Source organism: Saccopteryx bilineata, chromosome 5, assembly GCF_036850765.1.
Source record: "Saccopteryx bilineata isolate mSacBil1 chromosome 5, mSacBil1_pri_phased_curated, whole genome shotgun sequence".
Lineage (NCBI taxonomy): Eukaryota > Metazoa > Chordata > Mammalia > Chiroptera > Emballonuridae > Saccopteryx > Saccopteryx bilineata.
In genome coordinates, this window is record NC_089494.1 from 209,411,297 (window position 1) to 209,434,918 (window position 23,622).

At 37.4% G+C, this 23,622-nt stretch overlaps 1 protein-coding gene and 1 long non-coding RNA gene across 3 annotated transcripts in view; one reads left to right on the forward strand and one right to left on the reverse strand.

Moving 5' to 3' along the window:
• MTHFD2L (methylenetetrahydrofolate dehydrogenase (NADP+ dependent) 2 like) overlaps window positions 1-23,622 on the reverse strand; it is a 114,773-nt gene that overhangs the window by 80,534 nt on the left and 10,617 nt on the right. For both annotated transcript variants that reach the window (XM_066281203.1, XM_066281202.1), the window contains exons 2-3: window positions 12,465-12,649; window positions 11,780-11,902 (exon numbers count right to left, since the gene is read on the reverse strand). In XM_066281203.1, the coding sequence (XP_066137300.1) occupies window positions 11,780-11,902; window positions 12,465-12,649 (308 nt within the window). The remainder of the gene's footprint in view (window positions 1-11,779; window positions 11,903-12,464; window positions 12,650-23,622) is intronic.
• LOC136306950 (uncharacterized) lies at window positions 17,673-22,086 on the forward strand. Its single transcript, XR_010725719.1, has 2 exons — window positions 17,673-21,288; window positions 21,335-22,086. It is a non-coding gene; the product is annotated as an uncharacterized lncRNA (long non-coding RNA).

Consider the following 23,622-nt stretch of genomic DNA (forward strand, 5'->3'; position numbering starts at 1 on the left):
AAAAAGAGAGCCACAGAGAGGAGACTCATATTGTGTTCCCAAATTCTTTCCAAAATTTTGATTGACAACCCCTGGACAACACGCATGGGGGCAAACTTCAAGAAGCCAATCTAAGGTCAAGAGAACTACACAGATGGCAGCTGTGGCTCACTAAGAGAAAAGCAAAGCTTGACGTCCTCAATATGTTAGGTATTTACAAAAATTTACAGGTCACATTATATTATTATATTAATAATGAAATACTGAACCTTTCCCCCAAGATTGGAAATAGGCGGGGGTGTCCACTCCCACTATTACTAGTCAACGTTTTGTTGGAAATCCTAGGTGGTATGAAAAAAATAAGGGGAAAAAAGGAGCCGTAAAGATCAAAATGGAAGAAGTAAAACTTTCTAGTCCTGATGGCACAGTTGTTTATGTACAATATCCTAAAGATTTACCAAAACAAACAAACAAACAAAAAAGCCTCTATAATAAAAACTATAAAACATTGTTGGATGTCAATTCTTCCAAACTGATCTGTAGATTCAATGTAATTTCTATCATAACACTCTGAGATTTTTTGGTAGAAGCTGACAAGCTGATTCTAAAATTTATATGGCTGTGCAAAAGACATTGAAAATGAAAATCTCTCAATTGATAAAATAAAAATATTGTATATTTTGATGAGTTTAAGTTGAGTTTATATTTTTCAAAATTTATAGATGAGTACACTTAAGATGTATTTCAATGCAAGTAAATTTCACATGAAAACAAATACTGTAAATAATAATATGCACACTGAAGTTTCAGGGGTACATTAATGTTCTTGCATTTAAATGCTTTGAAAATAAGATAGATTGATAGATGAATGAATGGATAGATGTAAAAAAGAAAATATAGCAATGAGTTAACAATTATAGAATCTAGGTTGTGGGCATATGGGTGTTCACTGGACCATTCTTTTAACTTATCTATACGTTTGAAATTTGTCTTAAGAAAATATCAGAAGGCAGAAAATACGTGTCTCCCAATATCTTGATCCTTTTTACCATGCTCTACTTTTTCTTTATTCCCATAGCATACCAACTTCTAATAAATATAATTACTTACTTATAGTGTTTATTTTCTATTGTCTGTCTTTTCTGCTACTCCACAAGGGAAGACATTTTCAACTTCCTTTTCACTGATGTATTCCTACCACAAAGAATAGTACCTGGACATTTATTGAATAAATGACTACTATTCCCCCTGATTTATAACTGAAGACACTGATACAAAATTAGAGGACAACTGAGGACAATTAGAACAGGATGCCATAAGGAAAAGATGTCTGATCCTTCTGACTTTTATCTTCTAAAAATAAAATAAAAAATCAAAGGTGGCTTTTTAAAAAATCTTGATCTGGCCTGACCAGGCGGTGGCGCAGTGGATAGAGCGTCGGACTGGGATGCGGAAGTACCCAGGTTCGAGACTCCGAGGTCGCGCGCGGGCTCATCTGGCTTGAGCAAAGAGCTCGCCAGCTTGGACCCAAGATCGCTGGCTCCAGCAAGGGGTTACTCGGTCTGCTGAAGGCCCACGGTCAAGGCACATGTGAGAAAGCAATCAATGAACAACTAAGAAGTCGCAATGCGCAACGAGAAACTGATGATTGATGCTTCTCATCTCTCTCTGTTCCTGTCTGTCTGTCCCTGTCTATCTCTGCCTCTGTAAAAAAAAAAAAAAAAAAAAAAAAAAAAAAAAAATCTTGATCTGTAAATATCTTTGCATTTCTATGATGAGATATATGGTATGTTTACCTCCTCTGAGATAAATTTAATGTAAAAAAATATGTTTGTTTTTCATTTATTACTTTTATTCAGGACTTGAAAAATCAGAAATTTCAAGCAAAGCTTTATCTTAGTAAACACCTAAGTGACTAAAGATTTGAGAGTGACTAAAGGCTCTTGAAAATTGATTCATTTGTTCACTCAGTAAGTATTTATTGAATGTCTACCAGATGCCCAGCACAGACTAAGAGTTAAGGATATCTAAGTGGACCCAATAGACACAATTTTTACCCTGTGAAGCTTACATTCTAATGAAATAAATGTCTGCCTAATCAAATTATTTAGCTATGGCCTCTTAGTGAGTTAATTATTTTCTAGGAGTAAATAAGAATACTTTTAGTAGCTATGTACACTCTTCTCAAGTCAGTAAGTAATATTTAAGTTATACCCTATGGATTCTCCATCAAGGTTTTAAGAAAAAATATTTACCAAGTGCTTACCATTTTCCCCAATATAATTTAAAAGCTATTTCATCATCAGGAATGAGGGGATGAAAAAGACATGGGGCCCTGGCCCGTTGGCTCAGTGGTAGAGTGTTGGCCTGGCGTGAGGAAGTCCCAGGTTCGATTCCTGGCCAGGGCACTCAGGAGAAGCGCCCATCTGCTTCTCCACCCCTCGCCCTCTCCTTCCTCTTTGTCTCTCTCTTCCCCTCCCACAGCCAAGGCTCCATTGGAGCAAAGATGGCCCGGGCACTGAGGATGGCTTCATGGCCTCTGCCTCAGGCGCTAGAGTGGCTCTGGTCGCAACAGAGCGACGCCCCAGATGGGCAGAGCATCGCCCCCTGGTGGGCGTGCTGGGTGGATCCCGGTCGGGTGCATGCGGGAGTCTGTCTGACTGCCTCCTCATTTCCAGCTTCAGAAAAATACCAAAAAAAAAAAAAAAAAAAAAAAAAGAAAAGAAAGAAAGAAAGAAAAAGAAAAAAAAAAGGGCATGGGAAGTGATTGTAATCTCATTGTGCTTCTCCAGACCCAAATTCGGGAATACAGTAGAACTTGGATGCAAAGTGGGAGGTAGTGTCTAGGCCAGAAAGGGGTGGACCTGGCTCTCCACTTTTCCTTAGATTCTTTTCCTAAAGCCACAGAAACTGCAACAATGTTCCAGGGAGGCTTACGTCACAGGCTATAAAAAAATAATTAATGGAGTTGGAACCTACACATCAAGCAAAGGTTACTACCTCTGCCCTGCATGAGTCTCTTGAATAATCTGAAAGTACACGGAGACCCAAAAATTGCCTTATTCTTTAGAAGTGTTGAAGACAGCCTGGTTTGTTGAGTACTCAGTTTCCTAGGCACTATACAAAGTGACTTCTATCAAATATACAGTACAGCACTCAAAGTAGCACATACTCCATAGAAGATAAACTAAGATAAGTGAGCAAGTCTGTTCTAATAAGCTTCTACACACAAGGGAAAAGAAGAGAGGTGATGTTTTCTGGTGTTTTGGGGATCTTGCTTGCAAACTTCTCAAGGACAACTAGTCTCAAATTGTTTTCCAAATATCACTTTCTCCTAGTTCCTAGCTCAGAGTTATATAGATAGATTGAATTCTAAGTAAATATTTGTTGAATTAGTAAATGAATGAAGAGGGTCACAAAGCAATCATATAAATATATTTTTAAAAGACTTTCTACAAAAAAATATCCAGATGTCTAAAAGGGCATTTTGATTTTGAGAACTTCTTGACCCAAGCTGAAAACACAAAATAGATGAAATTATCATAGTAAAAGAAAAGAAGTAACCTCTGTTGTTCAAGAATTCCAAATTTCAAATATACTTGGAGAAGTAAATCATCTCGTTACATGACATAACCTGTTTGTGATAGCAACTGCTCAAAAAGATGTAATCATAGAAATTTGAGTGACTAAAAATACTCTTGGGATAGGTTCCACCTGGCAATGAGTGGAACAAGACTTAAGTGGCTACAGAGACCAGCCAGTCCCATAATATATATATTATGCCTCAGTGGTTTACTCAGCTTCCAGTATAAACCATTAACATTCTCTTTTTTTTTTTTTTTTTTTTTCTGTATTTTTCTGAAGCCGGAAACGGGGAGAGACAGTCAGACAGACTCCCGTATGCGCCCGACTGGGATCCACCCAGCACGCCTACCAGGGGGCGACGCTCTGCCCACCAGGGGGCGATGCTCTGCCCCTCCAGGGCGTAGCTCTGTTGAGACCAGAGCAACTCTAGCGCCTGGGGCAGAGGCCAAGGAGCCATCCCCAGCGCCCGGGCTATCTTTGCTCCAATGGAGCCTTGGCTGCAGGAGGGGAAGAGAGAGACAGAGAGGAAGGAGAGGGGGAGGGGTGGAGGAGCAGATGGGCGCTTCTCCTGTGTGCCCTGGCCGGGAATCGAACCCAGGACTTCTGCACGCCAGGCCGATGCTTTACCACTGAGCCAACCGGCCAGGGCCTTAACATTCTCTTTTAATTACTGCTTTCTCAATGTTGCCATCATATGGTAAACACATTTATACACAGGAAATGAACTTTATTTTGTTCCCCTTGCTCATAAATTCTTTGGTAAAAATGTAACATCAGATTTTTTTTTACTGGATGAATGTTATTGTAGGGATGGCTTTATTTACATGTGAATACTCAAATCTTTCCTGAATGGATTTGAAATAAAATATTCTGTTCAAAATCTGGTCTTTTTTCTTTGAATAAGTTTCAAACGCATAAAATGGTTGAATAATAATTTATGGCTTGTGACACAATCTCCATATTGATCTAAACACAATCCAATTATAAATATTAAATAGTTATTTTTCATAAGGTACGCATATGCAATTCCGCCACCCCAAACAGAAGTTATGATTTTGACAATAATCTATATTTAACCATATAATCCATCCAGTAAACCATCCTCTTTCCTGCTCCAACATGATGTAAACTTTATCCTGAATCCTGTGTTTATCATTCCCATGTCTTCCTTTTCTTATAGTTTTTTTTTTTGCATTTGTTTTCCAGAAATTCATCAAAATTACCATTTTACTATGCCTGTTTGTGGCTCTTATGATTTATTTCTCTTTCGGGTAAGTAGATCTTGATTGTGACTCTGGATTTGACCCTCTCTCTCCAGATTTTGCAATAGTGATTTACCCTACAACCTTAGTTCTCTGATGGGTCAAGAAAAATATTGATTTTCAATTTGCTCAGCTTTCTCTTGTAAGGACAAGAGGATTTACATTAATCTTGCTAGGAACAGGGCTTTGTTTAATTAGTTTGTTTCTATTTTCTTGTATTAATTTTTGAGAGCTCTTTGTATATTTTGTATGTACATAAGTTATGAGATAACTGCTTTGCAAATATTTTCTTTTAGTCTATGACTTATCTTTTCACTGTTTAACAGTATCTTTTGAAGAACATGTTTTATATTTTGATGAAGTCTAATTTATCAAGTTCTTCATTCATATCCACATAAAATCCAATTGTTTCAGCACTATATGTTGAAAAGCATATCATTTCTGTACTAACTTTATTTCTGTTTTTGTCAGAAATCAGTAGTCGCCTGACCTGTGGTGGCGCAGTGGATAAAGCGTCAACCTGGAAATGCTGAGGTCGCCAGTTCGAAACCCTGGGCTTGCCTGGTCAAGGCACATATGGAAGTTGATGCTTCCAGCTCCTCCCCCCTTCTCTCTCTCTGTCTCTCCTCTGTCTCTCCCTCTCCTCTCTAAAATGAATAAATAAATAAAAAATAGTTTAAAAAAAAGTGTGTGTCCTTTAAAAAAAAAAAAAAGAAAGAAATCAGTTGTCAATGTAGGTGTGATTCCATTTCTGAATTTTCCATTTTGTTCCATTAATCTGTTTTTCAATGTTGGTTCCAATGTCCCACACCCTTGATTACTATAGTTTTATAACCAGTCTTAAAATCAGGCAGTATTAATCTTCCAACTTTGTCACTCATTTTCAAAGTAATTTTGACTATTACTTTTTTTCTTAGTTTTGACTATTCTAGGTACTTTACATTTTCATATAAATATTACAACTTCTACAAAAAAATGTATGCTGGCATTTTTATTAGGACTGCCTTGAATTTACAAATCAATTGAGGATAATTGAAAACTTAACAATATTTTATTTCTAATCGTTTCATCCATGATTACAGTATATTAACACATGGGTTATTTAAAAATGTGTTATTCAGTTTCTAAATATTTGGGGATTTTTCAGATACTTTTCTGTTAGTGATTATTAATTTAATTCCATTGTGGTAAGAAAACATGTTTTAGGAGCCAAGAGTCCTTTTAAACAATGTAAAGTTTTTTATGACCTAGAAAATAGTATACCTTGGTCAATGTTCTAAATGAGCTTAGAAAAAAATCTATACAGTATTTTGTTGTTTGCTAGGAGAGTGTTCTATAAATGTCAATTACTATATTTCCCCATGTATAAGATGCTCCATGTATAAGACACACCTTAATTTTGGGGCCTGAAATGTGAAAAAAAAAAGTATTACATAAAGTTATTGAACTCAAGTATTATTCATCATAAAATTCATACAACTCCTCATCCACACAAAAAAGTGGGAAATGCAAGTAAAAAAAAAAATCTACAACCACTGTATAAGTCACACTCAGGTTTTAGACCCCAAATTTTTTGAAAAAGGATGCATATTAACATGGGGAAATATGGTAGGTCAAACTGGATGACTGTGCTTCAAGTCTATATCCTTACTGATTTCTTTTTTTGTCTACTTGTTCTCTCAATTATCGAGGGAGAAGTACTGAAATCTATTACTATAATTTTAATTTTGTCTATTTTCCTTACAATTCTATTAGTTTTGGTTGAATATATCTTGAAGCTTTCTCCTTAGGTATATTTATTAATTAAAATTATCATTTTCTTTTAATAAAAACTCCTTTATTACTATAGAATGACCTTATTTATCCCTGGTAATAGTCACCACTCTGAAAATATACCTTGTTTGATATTAACATAACAATTTCACTTTTTTTATTAGTATTAGCATGATATATCTTTTCCATAATTTTGCTTTTAACCTCTCTGTCTTTATACTTGAAACATGTTTCTTATAGGCAGCATATAGTTGAGTCTTGCTTTTTCTCCAATCTGATAGCCTTTATTACTTAATTGGGTTATTTACAGCATTCTATTTTATGTGATTAAATCTATCAACTACTAAGTGTTTTCACTGTTATTTTATTCCCTTTTTTCTACCCTCCTTTAGAATAATTGTTTTTAATAATTCTATTTTATCTCTTTTTTGGCTTATTAGCTATAAATCTATCTCATTTCTTGGCTTTCTACCCAAATGAATACATGGAAACTACTTGTACATTCCCTTTCATCCTTATGCAAACTGGTCCTCCAACATCAGAATTGTAATCCTAACTTGGAATTTCTTTTACTTAAAATATATACTAATTGTAAAAAATAATCTCATATTTCTAAACATAAAATAATTTTCAATTCAGATTATTAACCAAATGATAGAAAACTGTAGGTATAATTGACTAGAATCATTTCATTTGTTCACTGGTTCATTGTTTCATGGATTCATTGTAACAATCCTATAAGACATGTACAGGAGAGACTACCACAACCCACTTCCACATAGCCACCTCCCAAAAAGACAAGTTCCATTTCTTCTGTAAAACATGCAGGCTCATGGCCAGGACTTGCTGAAAGAACATCAGAGAGTAGTTAATAAACTACTCCTGCTCCTAGCAGCTGTGTTGCATAATAATCAAGAAGTAATTGTGTATATATCCCAATCCGTTTCTGCCAGTTCTCTCACAGTAATATTATGTTATTTCATTCAACTGATATAACCAAATAAAAATAGAGTGTGACAAGATAACAGTTGTTATTTTTATGAAAATTAATTTGAATGTTTGGAAAGACTATTGAAAACTAAAAAATAATTAGTGATAATTTAAATAAGGACAAAACAACTATGAAGATTGGGAAACATTTTTAAAATTTATACAAATTTTCCCTCAGCTTTACCTCCACCTAAAAATTATAGGCAAGGAATCATAGGTATTATTAATGCCAGAAGATGATACAAAATTTCCAGCCAGTGTGTTTCAAAGAGTCTTGGACCCACATAAAAACATTGAAGGATAAATGAGCATTTAAATGTTTTATGTTAGCCCCGGCTGATTAGCTCAGTCAGTTAGAACATCATTTTAAAATGCCCAAGTTGTGTGTTCAATCCCAAGTCAGGGCACATGTGGGAAGCAACTAATAAATCCACAACTAAGTGGAAAACAAACAAATGCTTCTCTCTCTCTCTCCCTTCCTCTATCTCTCTAAAATTCAATCAATAAAAATGTATTATGTTATAATAAAATGTTTGTGGTAAATGTGCATTGTTTTATGACTTTCAATCTTAACCAACTTTTTCTATTAATCAACAAACTATATGACCCAAAAGAGTTGGATAAAAGTTTATTTCAATCCTCGTTTTACAATGAGGAAAAAAGTGATGCATCAGTTAAACAACAGTCAGTAAATTATAAGGCCAGATTATAAACTCAGACTGTATATATCCATAGCTGAATAGTATCTTCTGCTAACAAGAATGTACCACTCACTATATGATAACTAAAATAAGACACAAGCCACTTCAGAAGGAAGAGTATATTTAATATCTGTCTTTATTCTCACTGTTATCATTTTTGCACCTTACCAAAAAAAATTATGAATGATATAAATATAATTATTGAGCAAGGAAAAGCCAAAAAATATATAGGTTATAAGGCTAGAAAGCAGGGGGAATAGATAGAAAGAAGATCACCAAAAAATTCTGGTCAAAATGGTAGTTATATGCACGAGGCACTTGAATGTGAATGTCTGAAACATATGAGCGTATAATATCAGAGGCAGTATAATGGAGCTTACTAAAGTCAAAAAGGCAGGTTCTGGAATCAGACTGCCTGAATTTGGGTCTTGGCTCTAATTTACTAGCAAGTAATATTGAACAATTCATTTAACCTTTGTGTTTCAGTCTCCTCATCTTTAAATGAGAAGATAATTCCTACCCCTAAGGCTGTTTTGAAAGTAAAATAAAAGAACCCATATAAAGGAGTAGCTAACTACCATTGTTATGCTGCTAACATATGGTCTAAAGTGATGCTATGAGTGATCAGTCTACAGGATTCATATCACAGTGCAATTATTTAGCAGCTCTGCAACTCTAGGGATCATTACATAAGCTCTCTGTGTCTCAAAACTCTCATTGGTAAAATAAAACTCTCATTGTGCACAATAAAAGCTCCAGCCCCACAAGATTAATGAGAAAATTCAATTAATTAATAAATGTCAAGTGTCTGAGAAATAACTGCTTAAGTTAATAAATATTAGCCACTATTATTTTGTATATTATTGGGTTTTCAGCTAGATTGAAAATTTCCCTTTCTGAGAATATCCAGATATTTGTTACCACAATGGTCCCTTTGGTTTTTATGCTTCTCATCCTCTAAAATGACACAGGGCTCAATTTATTTATTTTTAGTACAGACAGATCACCAGTGCCATCTAGTGGTGCTGCTAACAAATTCACCAAATGAGGAATATTGCCTGAAAAGGAGTAACATATCTACCAATATAAATTTAAATTTTTAAGACAGAGTAAATCTAATATATTTAGAAAATTTATAAAATTTTATATATCATATAACTATTTCAATGTAGTGCAAATGCAAATGGGGAAAATTTAATAAACTGCAAACTCTAAAGTGATTGCTTGGCAAATATAGTACAAAAGAAAAGTTTGTTTTTCTTTTATTTCATGAGCCAAACAGTTGGGTTTAAACCCAATGCCAAAATTTTTGGGACAGAACTACGAGATTAGTAAATCCCTCATATTTCTAGACCTCAGGGTCCTATGATATGACATGTAGGTGTTGCACATGTTGAATTTCTTTCTAGTTCTAAAGGTAAGTGATGAATTCCTATATTAATTTTAACATGATGAATCTATGGTATTATCCATCAGAAGCAGTTTTCTCAGAGGGAAACTCTGATGATTTGATAACTCCTAAGATTTTTTCCAACTTATAATTTTTTAGCATAGCCATTTTGGAATTGGAATTAAACATGAATTTTTGGTGTAATTTAATCAGCACAGAAGTTATAACATTACTAAGATATTGTTACATTGTTGGAGAAATTAAAATATTATACCATATTAAGATCCCAGGCAAAGCATCATACATCTTTATTTTCAGCTAGTCAAATCTTACAAAAAAAATGCAAAACTGCACAAAAGCACTGTGACCTATACCTACCAGCAATCCTTGCTTTGCTCAGTTGAAAAATGCACAAATTTCAGAGCCACAACTAGTTAACACCAACCCTCCAATACAGTTCAAATGTCAGTTATCATGTTATGTTAACTGTATCATATAAGAGCTGCTGGCTCGTTGGTCCATAAATCTCTACGTAAATACAGATGTAGCATCATGAGCAGTGACCAACATGTCACTTCCTTCAAAGCCCATTGATGATTGGTCACTGCACATTTGTATTCAGTTCAAACACAGATAGCAAAGCTTATTGCCTCCTTGTGTCCAACTGATAAATTCACATGACATTTCACAAAAGTGGATAATCAACACAGAAAATTAGCCTCTAAGGAGGAAAGTACAGCAAAGAGACGAAACGTTATGATGCTGGACTGAAACTGGATGTGAATAGACCTGAAAATGGTGACAGCCAAGCAGAGACAGGCAAAACCTAGGCCAGCATGAAGTGAAGTGAAGAGCTATGGATGTAAAAAGCAAGCTAAAGCCACTTTACGGGGATTCTAATGGAACGTAAATGGGTTGTATAAGAAATAGGTGACTCTGGAATGTTGACACTATGCCCTTTGGAGCAATGTATGCAAGCAGTCACAAGAATTCAGAGAAGATGAAGTTATCGACATCAATCAGGAAAGTTATCGTGACAAAAAGAATGACAATGTCCCAGAAGAAGTGACACCAGCATAGAGCTTTCACTACAAAGAAACTCAGAGGTATTTCACAACTTTAATAGTACAAAGAACAAAATGTAAGCTGATCTAAACTTAGAAAGAAATATGACAGTTCAAGTCATCAAGACATAGAAAAGGTGCTTGCTTCATATTATAAGTTATGTATATGATAAGAAGATAAGTTTCATTCAAACTCTTATGGACAAGTTATTTTTTGCAAAGAATTAAAATACTTCATTTTTCAATGTTTTAATATTTAAACTATATTGTACTGAATAAATAATAGTTGTACTATACTTTTTTTCATTTCTCCATACATGTATAAACCACAGTAAGGAAGTTTATGTTTTGAGGAAACATTTTTTTTTTTTTCATTTTTCTGAAGCTGGAAACAGGGAGAGACAGTCTGACAGACTCCCGCATGCGCCCGACCGGGATCCACCCGGCACACCCACCAGGGGCAACGCTCTGTCCACCAGGGGGCGATGCTCTGCCCATCCTGGGTGTCGCCATGTTGCGACCAGAGCCACTCTAGCGCCTGAGGCAGAGACCACAGAGCCATCCCCAGCACCCAGGCCATCTTTGCTCCAATGGAGCCTTGGCTGCGGGAGGGGAAGAGAGAGACAGAGAGGAAAGCGTGGCGGAGGGGTGGAGAAGCAAATGGGTGCTTCTCCTGTGTGCCCTGGCCGGGAATCGAACCCGGGTCTTGAGGAAACATTTTAAAGGTCACAGACAATTGTTATTTTTGCCCTTAATTTTTAAGATCACTTTGCCCAATTTAAGCTTCCAGTCACTTTTCCGGTCTTGCAGAACTATGCAAAGTAAGGACTGCATGTATACCGATGTCCAAATTTTTATTTCACCATTTTTAGTCATTGTAAGTATAAGTCATTCGAAATTGTCACCTCTCTCATACTAATATAATAGTTGATCATTTCTGAATAAATTTTATAAATTACCAGCAGTGTTACGATGTAATGCTGAAAGATGCTCTTTCTCCTAACCAAACCAGACATATTCAAAAGCATTAACTACCTGGCAGTGGCAACTGAACTAATATGCCACTGACTCTTGGGTCCATGTTCAGTTGATCAGTTATATCCAGAAGTTCTTCCTGAGAAACATCCTTGGGTCTTAGAATGATCTCACTATAGATACCTGGAAGAAAACAAGAACAGAAAGTCACCTGACTAACAAAGATGTGGGGGTTTTTATTAACAGTGTCTCATACAGTATGTAATTGGTTTTCTCTGCGCCTGTACCATAAGAAGGAATTTCTCAAATAATAACAAATATTTTCTCACGACTCATTTGCATTCCTTGGCCCAGTATCCTATGTGGCACATTGCACTTACTTGTGATAAGCTACTGTTAGTGAATTTGAATACCGTGGAAATACCAATAGCACCACCACCACATCAGGCCAACTTTGACAAAGTGATCAGATTTATTATCTGATTAAAGTAAATGTAATAAAAATGGGCCTTTTAAGTGTAAAGTTTTCCTCTCACGTCTCACCATCTGAAATCGTGCTGAATTGATTCCATAGGAAATTTAAAGAAACGGGATAATAAATGAATATGTACTTTGGTAACTAAAATAAAATCTATCATCATAATAAGTGTTATTCTTATTTGACAATTATCATTCATAATCATTATGCTCTGAAGTGAAACTAGAAAGCATTACTTAGTAACAAGTACAGCTAAAACATCCCCACCTACAGCAGAGGCGGCTCTGATCTTCTTTCTGACATATGTGTGGCTGGCGGGGTCATCGCCCACCAAAATGATACTGAGGTGAGGCCTTCTGTTCCCAAGGGAAATCCACGACTCCACGCCCTGCTGTATTTCCTTCTGGATTTGTTTGGCCATTTCTTTTCCTGAGATAATGATGGCATCATGTCTATGGAAAAACAGAAGAATAAATGTAGTACTGAAATGACAATAAGGAACATTCAACCACATAAGTTTAAGATACAAGAGTGACTAAAACGTCTATGATTCTCCCAGTGAGCGCCCAGAATTTGAGTTTTTAAAGTATATTTGACACCCAACCCTTCAGGTTCATAAATATATTTAAAATTTTGTGAAAGATTCTAACTCTGCTTCTTAGATCTACAGTATAATCTATCTATAGCATACATTTCTTTATAACTACCATATATATTTTTTATTATCAAACCACATACTCAAGCTCTAGACTATAATATTGGCTCTATTAAAAGCTCTGTTATTTCTTCAGAGAAGGCATATTGGCACAGTCAGGTCAAAACTGGCATCCATCCTCACTCAAAGCCTTGTGCCATGTTGTGACCTCATAGTCTTGTGACCCTTAGGCTGCCTGTTCACTCTTAGTTACAGTTCCCTGTACAAGACCCTCAAGTCATGAACTCTATACTACACAATCTTTTGACTTGTTCAAGGTGAAATTTTATTCCATGGCCTTCGGACAACTCCATGACAACAGCTGCCAGTCTTGCCATGCTTGTCACTGATTGTTGTGGGGAGCAGGTCAATAAGCAGATGGCTTAGTTGTTCCCTACATCATGGCAGCATTTCCAATGAAAAAAATTTTACACAGCACATTACTTCCTGGCTGTTCATATAAGTACTTAAGAAGGTAAGAAATGCTATACTAGGGGCTAGATTTTTCTGCATAAACATTAGTTTGAGGAAGTCAGAATGCAATAATTACTAGGAGGGTAGCCAGAAGGGTATTAATGGAAATAGAAATTAATACGTTTATTACTCTTTTTCGGACTTATTACCGAATCTAACTGATTGGAAGTCAGTTGTACTAATTAATACTAAAAGAGTATGAACCTCATCAGTAAATAGAAACGTATAGGAATAGTCAAACTACATCAACAAAGTGTCAGTATCAAGCTGCGGCTTCAAATCCGAAATGGTGTGTTGATGTGAAGTGGAATTTTAGCTGTCGTAGTAGGCATACGATTAAGAACGTAGAGCCAATAATTACATGTAGTCCATGGAATCCGGTGGCTATAAAGAATGTAGAACCATAAACACCGTCAGCAATGGTAAAAGAAGTTTCATAATATTCGGAGGCTTGTAGTACTGTAAAATATAGACCTAGGCAGATCGTAATGAATAAGCTTTGGATTATATGCTTGCGATTACCTTCTATTAAACTATGGTGGGCTCAGGTGATTGATACACCAGAAGCTAGTAAAACAGATGTATTTAGTAGGGGGACATCTAGAGGATTTAGGGGAGTGATGCCTGCGGGAGGTCAATAGCCGCCTAGTTCTGGGGTGGGGGCTAAGCTTGAGTGATAAAAGGCTCAAAAGAAACCTGCGAAGAAAAATACTTCTGAGACAATAAACAGGATTATTCCATAGCGAAGTCCTTTCTGAACGACGGGTGTGTGATGACCTTGGAATGTACCTTCTCGGACAACGTCGCGTCATCATTGATATATTGTTAGGAGGTTGGTTGTTAAGCCTAACAGTAAGAGGGATACTGAATTAAAATGGAATCATATAATTAGTCCTGAGGTTAATAATAGTGCAGAAAGGGCTCCTGTGAGAGGCCATGGGCTGGGATTTACTATATGGTATGCATGAGTTTGGTGGGTCATTAAGCATTGTCATGTAGGTATAGACTTACTAGAAGTGTGAAAACGTAGGCCTGGATAAGGGCTACAGCAAATTCTAAAATAGTCAGTAGAATAAGAATAATAAATGTAATTAATGCAGTTGCAGTACTAATGCTTATGAGTGCTAGGGTTGCACCTCCAATAAGGTGAATTAAGAGGTGTCCTGCGGTGATGTTTGCTGTTAGTCGGACTGCTAGGGCTATGGGTTGGATAAATAGACTAATTGTTTCAATGATAACTAACATAGGGATAAGGGGAATAGGAGTTCCTTGTGGGAGGAAATGTGCGAGGGAAGCTTTAGTCTTATATCGGAAACCAAGGATGACTGTACCCGCTCATAGTGGGATAGCTATTCCGAGGTTTATTGATAATTGGGTAGTGGGTGTGAAAGAGTGAGGTAGAAGGCCAAGAAGATTTGTAGATCCAATAAATATAATTAGTGATATTAATATAAGGGTTCAAGTTTGTCCCTTCTGACTATGAATTGTTATTATTTGTTTTGATGTCAAGTGAAGGAGTCATCGTTGGATCACAATTAATCGATTTGCAACCAGGCGGCTTGAGGAAGGAAATAGGACAGTGGGGAATATAATAATTAAGACAACAACAGGCAGTCCCATTATTGTAGGGGTAATGAAAGAGGCGAATAAATTTTCGTTCATTTTGTTTCTCAAGGAGTTGTGTGTTTTGGTGATTTAACCAGAGAGGACTCAGGATTTGAGTAGTATGAGTGTTTAGAGATTTTTAATTGTATAATAATAAATAGTGTGATAATTATTGATAAAATTGTGATAAATCATGTAGAAGTGTCTAATTGAGGCATGTCATCAAGGAAAGGGTGAGGCTTTCAATCTTTAACTTAAAAGGTTAATGCTGCAGTAGCTTCTTGATGATATTACAGTACGGATGCTGATCATTTTTCAAAATGTTTTAATGGGACCATTTCAAGTACGATAGGTATAAAGCTATGGTTGGATCCGCAGATTTCGGAACATTGTCCGTAATATAAGCCAGGTCGTGTAGATAGTAGGGTTGTTTGATTTAGACGTCCTGGAATAGCGTCTGTTTTTAGACCTAGAGATGGGACGGCTCAAGAATGTAGGACGTCTTCTGATGAAATTAATATACGGACAGTAAGTTCCATAGGTAAAACCACTCGATTATCTACTTCTAGCAGACGAATTTGGCCGGGTGCTAGGTCAGATGTGGGAATTATATAAGAGTCAAAATTTAAGTCTTCATAGTCTGTATATTCATAACTTCAGTATCACTGATGGCCTATTGTTTTAACAGTAATAGAAGGATTATTAATTTCATCCATTATGTAAAGAATTCGAAGGGATGGTAATGCAATTATAATAAGGATAATAGCTGGTAGAATAGTTCAAATAGTTTCTACTTCTTGGGCGTCTATAGTGCTTGTGTGGGTTAATTTAGTGGTTAATATAATTGAGATAATGTAGAGAACCAAAGAGCTAATAAGGAATACAATTATTAAGGTATGGTCATGAAAGTGTAATAGTTCTTCTATGATAGGAGAAGTTGCGTCTTGGAAGCCTGTTTGGAATGGGTATGCCATAGAGGTATATAGGGGTTTCACCTATAACTTAACCCTGACAAAGTTATGTAAATTTTACTAATACCTCAACCGTAGAGAAAGACATAGTGGTTATGGTGTTGGCTTGAAACCAATTTAAGGGGGTTCGAATCCTTCCTTTCTTACTACTTATTTAATATTAATATAAGTGGGCTCTTCAAATGTGTGATAAGGAGGCGGGCAGCCGTGAAGTCACTCGAGATTTGTGGTTGTTAGTTCTACTAATGAGACTTCTCGTTTGGAAGCGAATGCTTCTCATACGATGAAAACTATTAGTATCACAGCTGTTAATGAGATAAAAGAGCCTATTGATGATACGGTGTTTCAGGTGGTATATGCATCAGGGTAATCGGAATATCGTCGTGGTATTCCAGATAGACCTAAGAAGTGCTGAGGGAAGAAGGTTATATTAACACCTACAAATATTACTAAGAAGTGGGCCTTAGTTCAGGCAGGGTGTAAGGTGTAGCCGGAGAAGAGGGGAAATCAGTGAACAAATCCACCCATAATAGCGAATACTGCTCCTATAGATAAAACGTAGTGAAAATGGGCTACTACATAGTAAGTGTCATGGAGTACAATGTCTAGGGATGAATTAGCTAGTACAATACCGGTTAGATCACCTACAGTAAATAGGAAGATAAATCCAAGGGCTCATAACATAGCTGGGGATCACTTAATATTACCCCCATGAAGAGTTGCTAATCAACTAAAGACTTTTACGCTGGTAGGGATAGCAATAATTATAGTAGCAGATGTGAAGTAGGCACGTGTATCAACATCTATACCAACAGTAAACATATGGTGGGCTCACACAATGAACCCTAGGAATCCAATGGATATTATAGCTCAGACTATTCCCATATAACCAAATGGTTCTTTTTTCCCTGAATAGTATGTAACAATATGGGAGATAATTCCAAACCCTGGCAAGATAAGAATATACACTTCGGGGTGACCAAAAAATCAAAATAGGTGTTGATATAGAATGGGATCACCTCCTCCAGTGGGATCAAAGAAGGTTGTGTTTAGGTTTCGGTCTGTTAAAAGTATAGTAATTCCGGCTGCTAGAACAGGTAGTGATAGAAGGAGTAAGACTGCGGTGATTAAGACGGATCAGACAAAAAGAGGTGTTTGATATTGGGATAGAGCAGGGGGTTTTATATTAATGATAGTGGTAATAAAGTTAATTGCCCCTAGGATAGAAGAAACACCTGCCAGATGTAGTGAGAAGATGGCAAGGTCAACTGAGGCGCCTGCGTGGGCTAGATTACCTGCTAGTGGCGGATATACTGTTCATCCGGTTCCTGCCCCGGCTTCAACTATAGAGGATGCCAGTAGGAGTAGGAAAGAAGGGGGTAAAAGCCAAAAGCTTATATTATTTATACGAGGAAAGGCTACATCTGGAGCACCAATTATTAGTGGCACTAGTCAGTTTCCAAAGCCACCAATTATAATAGGTATAACTATAAAGAAAATTATTACAAATGCATGAGCGGTAACTACTACATTGTAGATCTGATCGTCGCCTAATAGGGCTCCTGGTTGGCCAAGCTCTGCACGGATTAAGAGGCTTAGGGCTGTACCTACTATTCCGGCTCAAGCGCCAAATAGAAGATAAAGGGTACCAATATCTTTATGGTTTGTTGAGTAGAGTCAACGGGTTACGAACATAGGTAAGATGGCTGAGTAAGCATTAGACTGTAAATCTAAAGGGTGCTCGATTAGTTTCGGCTAGAGTGGAGATAAATCATATTATGGCTAGGGGTCATGCGGGAATAATTAATCATAGGTGTTCTTGGGTAGTGATAAGAGTAGACAGTGTGAAAGAACCGCTTATCAATAATACGGATAGGAGAATAATAGCTAGAGTTACTTCATAGGAAATAGTTTGTGCTACTGCTCGTAGGGCTCCAATTAGAGCATATTTTGAGTTTGAGGCTCAGCCTGATCATAGAATAGCGTACACAGCCAGGCTAGATATAGCTAGTATAAATAGAATGCCTAAGTTTATATTAATAAGGGGATATGGTATTGGGAGAGGAATTCATATGGTTAGGGCTAGTGTTAGGGCTAGAATAGGGGCGATAATGAATATTGAGATTGATGATGTGAGGGGTCGAAGGGGTTCTTTGGTAAATAATTTTACTGCGTCTGCGATTGGTTGAAGCAGGCCGTAGGGTCCAACGACATTTGGGCCTTTTCGTAGTTGTATATATCCTAATACTTTACGCTCTAATAGAGTTAGAAATGCTACGGCTAGTAGAACGGGTACAATTATTAATAATAAGTTAATTAAGAACATTTTGTTAGGAAGAGGAATTGAACCTCTGGTTATAAAGGTTTAAGTTTTATGCATTTACCGGACTCTGCCACCCTAACAAACCCTGGTCTAGGGTAAATTAGTTATATGCGCTATCAGATTAATATTGTAGTATCTGTTGGCTTGAGGGCGCGTGAGTGAAGTGGGCCCTGCCTCTCTTGTCCTTTCGTACTGGGGGAGGCCTAAAATAGATAGAAACCGACCTGGATTACTCCGGTCTGAACTCAGATCACGTAGGACTGTTAATCGTTGAACAAACGAACCCTTAGTAGCGGCTGCACCACTAGGATGTCCTGATCCAACATCGAGGTCATAAACCCTATTGTCGATATGGACTCTTGAATAGGATTGCGCTGTTATCCCTAGGGTAACTTGGTCCGTTGATCAAATTTTTTGGATCAATAAATGATGGTACTATTTTGACTTGTAGGTCTAAATATTAATCACTCGGAAGTTGTATTTTATTCCGAGGTCACCCCAACCCAAATTACTAGTCTAAATAGAGTTATATTAGATCATATTGATTAGTATTAATTCTCTTTAGGCTAGTTAATTAAAGCTCCATAGGGTCTTCTCGTCTTATTATACTATCCCCGCCTCTTCACGGGGAGGTCAATTTCACTGATTGAGAGTAAGAGACAGTTGAACCCTCGTGTGGCCATTCATACAAGTCCCTATTTAGAGAACAAATGATTATGCTACCTTTGCACGGTCAGGATACCGCGGCCGTTAAACTTATGTCACTGGGCAGGCAGGACCTCTAATACTAATAAGGCTAGAGGCGATGTTTTTGGTAAACAGGCGGGGTTCGTGCTTGCCGAGTTCCTTTTACTCCTTTAAATCTTTCCCTTGATTGCAGTCCTGTGTTGGGTTAACAAATTTTGATATAAGGAATTTATTTTTAGCGTAAGCTTAGTGATTTGTTAACTATCAGTGAAGTATTCGTTCTGATATACACTTGTGCTGGGAGAAGTTATTCTTGTTACTCATATTAACAGTATTGCTTCTATTTAATAATAGAATAGTCCAGTTTAATATTAGGAGTTTTTAAATATGCTTGTAATTAAGATGAAAAAGTTGTTGAGCTTGAACGCTTTCTTAATGGGTGGCTGCTTTTAGGCCAACTATGGTCTATTGAATAATTACTCTCTAATAGAGGTTGTACCCTGAGTCCAATGGGCTGTACCCCCTTGGGCTATAATATAAATCTACGTTAGATTTATGAGTATTTTTAGTAGATTTATACTTGAACTAAAATTCGTTAACTGGACAACCAGCTATCACCAGGCTCGGTTGGTTTGTCACCTCTATCTAAAGATCTTCTCACTATTTTGCCACATAGATGAGTTTGCCCCATGTTGGGCTGTCCTTAGATAGCTCGTCTGGTTTCGGGGTATTTAGCTTCAGTTCTCTTTGCTAAATTTTTTCTAGTTAAATCATTATGCAAAAGGTAGAAGGGGTAAGCTTTGCTTTTTTTTTACTTTTAAATTGTGGTTCCCTTGCGGTACTTTTTCTATAGCGTCGAATATAATTTCTATCTCCTATACTTTTATTCGTGTAAATGTTTTATTTTAATTACGGGTGCTAGTTGACTATTGTAGGCTCGAGCTAGAATTAGTTCAAAGTAACTCAGTTGTTGTAGTATCTTCCGGGTGTAGGCCGGGTGCTTTGTGGTTAAGCTATACTTTGAATTATCCAAGTGCACTTTCCAGTACACTTACCTTGTTACGACTTATCTCCTCTTACAAGTTAAATCTTTTAAATAGAGTTATTTAGATTAGTTTATGTTTGAGGAGGGTGACGGGCGGTGTGTGCGTGCTTCATGGCCTATATTCAATTAAGCGCTCTGTTCTTAATTTACTACTAAATCCACCTTCAGCTATAAGTTTCACTATAGCATTCGTTTGCATTGATCATAACCTTTTAATAGGGAATGTAGCCCATTTCTTCCCAACCCATAAGTTACACCTTGACCTAACGTTTTTATGTGTGATAATTGTGCTTACTTATAGTCCTTTTTAGGGTTTGCTGAAGATGGCGGTATATAGACTGATTTGGCAAGGGTTGGTGAGGTTTATCGGGGTGTATCGATTACAGAACAGGCTCCTCTAGATGGATATAAAGCACCGCCAAGTCCTTTGAGTTTTAAGCTGTGGCTAGTAGTACTCTGGCGAGCAGTTTTGTTAGTTTAACTTCTTAGGTTTGAGGCTAAGCATAGTGGGGTATCTAATCCCAGTTTGGATCTTAGCTGCCGTGTGTTCAGGCTATTAAAGTCACTTTCGTAGTTTATTTTACAAGGACTCAGGCTTTTTACAGCTTAGTCAAAGTTTAACTTTATTTTGGGTTATTACCTTAAACACGCCTTACGCCGATAGCTATTAATTTGGGTTAATCGTATGACCGCGGTGGCTGGCACGAAATTTACCAACCCTATATTAACATAACTTAGTCGAACTTTCGTTCATGGCTTAATTTTTATCACTGCTGTTTCCCGTGGGGGTGTGGCTGAGCAAAGTGTTATGGGCTGCGGTAGGCGTGCCTGATACTTGCTCCTTTATTTCATGATATTGACCTAGAGGGCATCCTCACTGGAAGGCTGATACTTGCATGTGTAAGTCTGCTAATAATTAATAGAAAGGCCAGGACCAAACCTGTGTGTTTATGGGGCTATATAGCCCATCTAGGCATTTTCAGTGCCTTGCTTTTTTTTTTTAAGCTACATTAACTGAGTGAGTAGAAAAAAAAAAGAAAAAAGACGGAGATAGGGAGATAGCTGTTTAAGGAAAATAAATTCCTTAAAGTACCGCGATGCTATTGGGTAATGGGTGAAGTTAATTTAGTAAACCGGTTAAGTCCATAATAAGCCAGTGTAGCTTGATCTTGTTTTTGGGGTTTGGCAAGATAAAATAGTTATATATGGTGGGGCTTAACGGGGGGTAGGGGGGGTTTGTCTAAGCAAACCAACGCGCGCGCGTACGCCTACACGTGCACGTGCTTACGCGCGTACACTCGCGTAGGCACACACCTGCGTAGGCGTACACCTGCGTAGGCGTACACCTGCGTAGGCACACACCTGCGTAGGCACACACCTGCGTAGGCGTACACCTGCGTAGGCGTACACCTGCGTAGGCACACACCTGCGTAGGCACACACCTGCGTAGGCGTACATTCGTATTAGCTTAAAATATTATGTCCTGAAACCATTGACCTAATAGCCCCTTAGGGTAAATATCCCTGTTTGACATGACTTTATGCACTTTACTTGAATTCGTATCCTAAACCATGAATTATTCTCTATCTCAGTGGTATTCATTGTCCGAGGAAATCTGACTATAAGTCCAGCTTGACTTTACTTGACTGCATCAAGGCCTCCACGGCCAAGGCTGAATCTAAGCATCCCCCAAAAAATAAAAACCCACCCCAGGCATGACAGTGCAAGCTATGCCGGGATCACGGACTTACTAGCGACTAATCCATCGAGATGTCTTATTTAAGAGCACTGTGTGGGCGATTTTACAGTCCCATGGCCCTGAGGTAAGAACCAGATGCCGTTTACGACCCAGTTTAGAAACCCCCACGATTAATGGGCCCGGAGCAAGAAGAGTGCTACCATGTGGTGTCCGTCGGGTTGTTGGTTTCACGGAGGTTGGTAGATCAAGAGACACCCTTTGGATGAGGATAGTCCTGTTGACAAGGATTTATTAAATCGAATGGTGTATGTACGATGACCAATTAATATGTCCTGTACCATTTAATTAATATGTACCTGCTTAATATTAATGGGGCATATAATATAATGCACGATGTACATAGGAAATAAAATCATAGGGTGACATAAATCTATCTCTAGAATGGCATTAAGAAATGCATTATGGGAAGGCTTGCCAGCTTACCATGATGTCAAACTTAAGAGTGGTGATTTATGTTATTTATACTGTGTATTTATTTTTTAAAGATACCTGGTAAAGTATAAGATGGTTCCTTCTTCCTGCTGCCATGATTATTATATAAAATGCCAAGTGCAGATCAATGGACATTATGAAGAAGTGAGAAAAGAGGAGCAAGAAGCAAAAGAGGAAAAGAAAGAGGAAAGAAAAACCTTATAGCACCTTAATTCTTTCTAGGACCTGTACATTTTTTATTTTCTAACAACTGTGGGCACCATGACTTTCAGCCAACACACAAAGTGCAAACTTGCTGCCTCTTCAAAATAAGTCAGTTGTATTCTCTAATAGGCTGGTGTACATACAAGTAAAACCAGGTTAAGAATACTCCTTTTCAGTCAGGCCCCAGTGAACCAGATCAAGAATACTCCTTGGCCCTGGCCGGTTGGCTCAGTGGTAGAGCGTTGGCCTGGCGTGCATGAGTCCTGGGTTTGATTCCCGGCCAGGGCACACAGGAGAAGTGCCCATCTGCTTCTCCACCCTTCCCCCTCTCCTTCCTCTCTGTCTCTCTCTTCCCCTCCTGCAGCCAAGGCTCCATTGGAGCAAAGTTGGCCGGGGCGCTGAGGATGGCTCTGTGGCCTTTGCCTCAGGCACTAGAATGGCTCTGGTTGCAACAGAGCAACACCTCAGATGGGCAGAGCATCGCCCCCTGGTGGGCATGCTGGGTGGATCCCGGTTGGGCACATGCAGGAGTCTGTTTGACTGCCTCCCCATTTCCAACTTCAGAAAAATATAAAAAATAAAATAAAAAAAAAGAATACTCCTTTTCAGTCAGGCCCCAGTGGTCCATAGTGATCATCCAAATTTATTACAATTTGGATGTAAAGAGTGTTCTGCTAAAAAGTGATTCCATTATGTGGTCTATGGATAGTAACATTAAAATTGCCTGAGAAACTTGCTGAACTTGAAGATTCCTAGATCCAAGACCACACACATGACTCACAATGTCTAGGAGGAAAAGCCTGGGAATCTGCATGCCTATCTGTTTTCACAGGTATTCTTGTGAATGACTGTGTTTGAAAATCTCTTCTTCAGTTCAACACAAAAGTAAATTTTAATAATAATCATAATGCTGGGTAAATAAGTAACTGAGCAAATACACTGCTTAGACAATACAATTAAAACTAGGCTTTATAAGTGAACTGTACTTTTGATTCTAATTTTGTTCACTTCTTATTAAAAATTTAATAGCTTTTAAGACATGGAAGTTATAAAAAATTCAATGTATCACTCTTGTTCTAATGTCCTAAATTTATAATAGCTTTATTGAAGTATAATTTACATACAATAAACTGCATATATTTAAAATATATAATTTGACATCTTAATATATGTATGTAACTGGGAAATAATAGCCACAATTAAGAAAATGAACATATCCATTATCTCCAAA